The sequence below is a fragment of the Poecilia latipinna genome, unplaced genomic scaffold (assembly GCF_001443285.1).
Source record: "Poecilia latipinna isolate Pla-1442-1.1 unplaced genomic scaffold, P_latipinna-1.0 Scaffold2515, whole genome shotgun sequence".
In the NCBI taxonomy this organism is placed as follows: domain Eukaryota; kingdom Metazoa; phylum Chordata; class Actinopteri; order Cyprinodontiformes; family Poeciliidae; genus Poecilia; species Poecilia latipinna.
Window position 1 is genome coordinate 33,391 of NW_015115131.1, and position 6,168 is coordinate 39,558.

Consider the following 6,168-nt stretch of genomic DNA (forward strand, 5'->3'; position numbering starts at 1 on the left):
GGGAGGTTTTCACCTCCAGTCCACCTGAACACAGACTGGTACCATTCACCAACCTGACAGAGTCTGAACACGCACATAGAAATAAATCTTCAGTACGACATCCAGTGAATGCATGTATTGGAGAAAAAAAAACACATTTCCTATTTTTTGTTTCAAAACTTTGTTGAATGTTATCCTATTGTTTTTTATTGTTCCATTACCTGCCATGCTGAAGTCAGACATTCATTGAGTCCTTCACTTTATAATATTTTTTTAAAAATATGATAGACTGTGCTAGTTTGCTGGCTGTGCTAGTCTGTTGGATTTTGCTCCATGTTCTTATGAAAACAGAATCAATATTTCAGGAGAAATTTGACTCTGAAATATGCTAAGATGACATGATGGTCATCTTAGGATACTGGAAGTGGAGTTGATTTCAGAAGCTTTATTTCTTCCTGAATGTTTTATAGGTCAGGGTCTAGAGCAGCTTGAGGGTCAGAGTCCTGGAGCCTTTTCATGTGTCCTTTGTCTAACATGCTTGAATTAAATGGCAAAACTGCCATCTGTAGAGCTTAACATGCAGTCAAGCTCTACAGAGCTCTGCTAACGAGCTAATATTGAAACCCGGTTTGCTGAAGCAGAGATACTTCTAGAATCTGAAGGATGCCAACCTTTGAGGACTGGAGTTTAAGTCCACTGCTTTAGAGAGTTATCAATCCTAAAATGAGTCAGACTCAAAGTCCATGTCGAGCTTCAAATATCCACCTGTTGCTAAGTGTATGCAGATGATGCCTACCTGTGCTGGAAGCTCTGTGACACAGGCTGTGGCTCAGGTTGTTTCTTATGCTGTGGAGAGATCCAAAATCTGAAGTGGTGTACACATATGTTCCAGCACCTCCAGAAGCAATGATCCCCATTTCAGTGTAATCAACAGCTTGGCCCACACCTAAAAAACAATGTCATCACTTTACTGATACATTAGCCACAAAACAGCTTGGTGGACAAGAGGACTAAACTTTAATTTCTGTAGACAACTCTGATACTGATGTGTCTCTTAGTCTGAAAACAAAAAGTCACCAATCACATTGCGATCCATCTTAGCAACTTTACTTATCCAACTTATCGAAGCAACTTTTGATGCTCATGTTGTACTCTGCTGATTTGAACTCAATCAATCCAGAAAAAGCCAGTCACCAATAATGTATATCTCTATCCCAGTGTCCTTCAGGTTTTTGGCAGGAAGTTGAACATCATCCTGAGATTCTCCATCAGTGATCAGAATTGCCACTTTCTTAGAGTCAGGACGCATCCCCGCCGTGGGTTTAAAGCTGTGATTCAGAATGTGTTCCAGAGCTTTTCCTGTAAGTTACAACAAAAAAAAAAAAATATTAAAAGTCCTTTTAAAGACTCAGAGCTACAGACTCCTCGGATTATTGTCTGTCTGTCTCATGAAAACAGGTATTCCTGAGAACACTTCCCCCTGTTTACTATAGGAAAATCACTATAGCAAACAGAGAATTTCTGTTGTCTATGCTTATTACGTCACTGAACACTTTGTTTCTCCTAGTAATCCATTATCTATGGGAGGAAACGGTTAGATTTCATACAGTGGCTGAAATGGCATAGTTTAACTTTTTTTTTCTTAAATGTTCAGATTTGTCGCTGAACAGAACCTGAAAGCCTCAGCACTTCATGGTCTGCTTTGATAACAATAATACACTTACCTGTCATTGTGCCTCCATGCAACTGTTTTATATTGTTAATATCCTTCAGCAGGGACTCTTTGGTTCTGTATGTGTTCAAATTCCACTCAGTCTTTGGTTCGGTACTGAACTGAGTCAGACCTAAAAAAGCACATAATCAGTCAAAATAGAAAATGAAACGTTGCTATTTTTATTCCTCATAAACTTGCCACTTATGTGTTGGGTCAATTGGAATAAAACATTAGTATCTGTCTTTTTGAACAGATACTAATGTATCAAAATGTTTCTATGCTTTCTGAATTCATGAGTTTTTTTTATTATTATTCCTTAGAACAGCATCATGACACAACGCTTGTAGATGAAAATAAAAGTAATACCAATCTGAAAACTGTTGGGACCAATATGCATGGTTTGAAGTAGTTCAGATATAAATGATTTCATATGTTGAAAGCCTCCAGGGCTTACACTAGAAGACCCGTCTACTAACATCACAATGTCAGCTTTAGCTGTTTCACATGGAGCTCCTGAAAAAGTAAAGCAGAGGGACATGTCTCACACACACACACATATATATGTGTCTGTTTATAAATATATATTTGATGTGACAGAGTTTAAAGACTTAACAACAAATGGTCTTTTCCTAAACCAAAACTAAGTAAAAATCACCCAAAATCTAAATAAAATCTCTGAAACTCTGGAGCAATACTGCAAAAGATAATTCATCAGAAAGTCATCACAGAGAAAGATAATTAGAATTATTTAAATGACAACTTCTCACAGAGTTTAGCGATGAAGGATGTTAAAAAATTTTTGTCACACACCAAAGGCATGATAAATTTATACCTAATGTTTGATTAGCTTTAACAACCACGCCATGCTTCAAATATTCACCTTTTGGTAAGTGTGTGCTGGTGCTGGGAGCACTGTGACACAGGGAGAGGATGAGTTTCTTTCTAATGTTGTGGAGGGATTTAAAATCTGAAGTGGTGTACATATATGTTCCATCACCTCCAGAAGCAATGATCCTCAATTCATTGTAATCAACATCTTGGCCCACAGCTAAGAAAAGAAATATTATTACTGTACTGATCCATAAACAAAGAAAACAGCTTGGTGGATGAGAACTTTAATTCTTGCAGCCAACTCTGATACTGACATATGGCTCTCAATCTAATAAAAAAGAATCAATTTGCAGTCAGTTACCAACGACGTATATCTCTATCCCTGAGTCTTTCAGGTTCTTTGCAGGGATTTCTACATAGTCCGCAGATTGTCCATCAGTGATCAGAATAACAGTTTTTTTAGAGTCGGCACGCCTCCCCACAGCCAAACTAAAGTCGTGTCGAAGAACGTGATCCAGAGCTTTTCCTGCATGGTGCAAAAAATAAAAAATTAAAATTAAAATAAATCTAAAGAATAAAATTCACCTTTAAGGCTAGGAGCTCATTAAGAATAAACTGTAGAAATTGTGAATTCAAACTTAAGTTATACTCGTCACGCAATTCAACAGATAGTCTTTCGTTAGCATAACGGACACAGCAGTAAAACCTCGTGTACACTTTTGATTTAATGAAGTTTATTCATCTAAGCTACCATTAAAGTGAGGCTTAAATAAAAACTGTCCTTCTTGGAGCTCTATTGTTCAGCCACAATTTAAAAGATTTCATGCCTGTTAAATCTTTTACACAATAGCCTGAAACGCCTCATCTCCTCATGGTGAGAATCTGCTTTCATAACAATAAGGTGCTGACCTGTGTTTGTTTCTCCACCATTCTGTCGTATTTTTTTAATAGCCGTCAGCAGGGACTCTTTGGTTCTGTGTGTGTTCAAATTCCACTCAGTTTTTGCTTCGTCACTGAACTTGGTCAGACCTACAAAAAGCACACAGTCATTGATTCAAATGGAAAATTATAGGTTATTGTTTTATTCTTCATAAATTTACCTCTAATGTGTTGGGCAAGTAGAATAAAACATTACAATCTGTCTATTTCAATGTTGCTATATTTTCTAAATTTATATAATTTTTTTTATTACTATCTCTAACAAATAACAGCGTTATGATGCAGTTGAAACCAGATATTTACCAAATAAAAACAGTCTCACAGTCTGAAGTTAAGTCAGACTGAGCTTTTCTCGTTTACAATTTAAAGGACAGTTCTCCCAGATACTGAGCAAACATATGTAAACTTTCGAATTCGAGGAAAGTTGCAAAAACATTTCTAAAAAACGTCCCAGTCAAATTTTCTGGCATTTAGTAAAAATAGAATTAACTTAGGTAGTTCTAACTAAGCTAAAACAAGAAAATTTAGGTAGAAAAAAATGTGCTTGTGTCTTTATATAGCGTATGTAAATATCTATTTTCAACTGTATATACGACTCTTGCAAGTGAAAATAAAAGTAATACCAATCTGGAAACTGTTGGGGCCAATGTGGACGTTTTGAACTAGTTCAGATATAAACAATCTCATATGTTCAAAGTCTTCAGTGTAAATACTTCCAGACTGGTCGATTAACATCACAATGTCAGCTTTCGTCGTTTCACATGAAGCTCCTGAAAAGTTAAGAAGAGACAAATAATGAGATTTATGTAAGAAGTTGTGCAATTCACCACCAAGTTTAAGAACATGTTCATGTGCTTATTTTTCTAATGCTTCTTTATGTCATCAGAGTGAGAAGCATAATTAGATGAATTGTCCAAGAACTGTGATCCACTAAGAGAGAGCTAACATGTAATGCCATAAACGAGCATCAGTCTTATGAACACAATAATCAGCGCAATAATCCACTGCTATGGAAACATCTATGAAGCTTCCTACCCAACATCTGGTCAAGCCAACAACATACTTCACCCAAAATATTGAGCTCAGACGAGTCGGAAACCTCCCAAGCTGCACCCGCCACGTTGTGCAGGAATAAGAAAGAGCCATTAACATTTAAGCAATAACGGCAAATGAAATAAAAAAAAAATGCATCTTGATTATATTCATTTTCTAATAATTTCCTAAAGAAATAAACCATTGATGTGTTTTGGAATTTCCAGTCTATTTTTAAAGCAACACTTTTGTATTTTTTTGCATTCACAGTCACAAAACTATCACAGGTTTTCTGTTTGTATTTCAATTTTTCAATCTCTAAACCTAAAGTTTAATTACCAAGGGATGCTGGGATGCTGTCAAATTTTTTCAAGGGAGATTATAGTGCTATGGTAATAACACTGATAAACTTAGAAATCACTCTTTCAATCCATTGTAGCACCTGATAAGTTGATGTGATGGAAAAAATTGAAGTTATCTTTTTTCGCCTTCCGGTGTTGCCTCATAGTAATGGGGGATTGCTTCAAAATTAATATTTAATGTGTTCATCTGGTTTCCTCACACAGTTTAAATCCAGGTCCATCTCTATGCATGTTGCTCTGTTATAATTGAGGTCACATTGTATTAGACTGTTCCAATAAAAATTTACCATAATTACAAATATTATTAATGTAAATCAGATTGCTTTTAGTTGGACATAAATGTGTTTTTCAAAACCTAAACATGTATTGATGTATTTTTGGTGCAATATGAACAGACAAGTTGATTGAACAGTATCTGATTACCTGCTGGGCTGTAGTTTCCTTCAGCCTGCAGCTCTATGGACGTAAAAGAACACAAAATAAATAAAATAAAACTACATTAAAATTATGCATCTTCACCCATTCTGTGTGTTCTGCTGAGAAGATCTGAAACATTTTTTTATTATTAAACTGAGCTGAATTACATATAACTATTCAGTTCAAGCTTTGTTTCTTAGTAATGTTGTCCGAATTAGTTTTAACTCATCAGAATTGAGACACTTCAAGAACTCAGTGCCTTGATGTCATCAGTTTATTTCTGTTGTCTAGGAGCAAAAAATATCAATTGATCTTTTAGCAAAACAGCCTCAATCAAGTAAGCAGATATACAATATTTTAGACAATAATAAAAAAAAAAATCCTTCAAAAATAAAGAAAGAAAAAGTTTTAAACCATGATTCTCTTTATAAATGAACAAATCCTAATTGAATTGATTGTTTTATTTTGCATTTTGACATTAATATTGTTCTGTCCTACCTGAGCACCAGAGAAGCAGCAGGAGCAAAACCACCAGCCGGTGATCCATGTCCGGGTAAATGTCCGTCTCTGTCGTTTTGCCTGTTCGAGTTGTCCTCTCTTAGTAGATCATTAAGTTCTGGGTTGTTTCTTCCTGTTTTGTCTCTTTATCTCTGTACTGATAAGTGATTTCTTGCAGCCAGAGCTTACTGGTAAAACCACAGATATATATAGACAAAAAAAAGATGTTCTTCTGTTTCTGGCCATTTTTGCAGCCTTATTATTTACACTGATCTGACACGGGGTTCCTCAGGGCTCTGTTCTGGGGACACATCTATTCAAGTTGTACTTATGGTAACTGATGAAAAGCATTTGTTGCAACATTTTACACCACATTTATACAGATGATATTCAGTT

At 35.7% G+C, this 6,168-nt stretch overlaps 2 protein-coding genes across 2 annotated transcripts in view; both read right to left on the reverse strand.

Annotated features, from left to right (window-relative positions):
- The window catches only part of LOC106938120 (scavenger receptor cysteine-rich type 1 protein M130-like), a 5,433-nt gene extending 5,388 nt beyond the window's left edge, over positions 1 to 45 (reverse strand). The window contains exon 1 of the mRNA XM_015019970.1: positions 14 to 45. Coding sequence (XP_014875456.1) covers positions 14 to 45 — 32 coding nt within the window. The remainder of the gene's footprint in view (positions 1 to 13) is intronic.
- LOC106938125 (cartilage matrix protein-like) lies at positions 30 to 4,191 on the reverse strand. The gene is made up of 8 exons (XM_015019975.1): positions 4,087 to 4,191; positions 3,434 to 3,553; positions 2,886 to 3,050; positions 2,574 to 2,741; positions 2,060 to 2,206; positions 1,704 to 1,823; positions 1,174 to 1,338; positions 30 to 925 (listed from the first exon to the last, which is right to left on the reverse strand). Exons 1-8 carry the CDS (start codon positions 4,148 to 4,150, stop codon positions 714 to 716), a joined length of 1,161 nt encoding a protein of 386 aa, XP_014875461.1. The 5' UTR covers positions 4,151 to 4,191; the 3' UTR covers positions 30 to 713.
- Between the last annotated feature and the right edge of the window lie 1,977 nt (positions 4,192 to 6,168).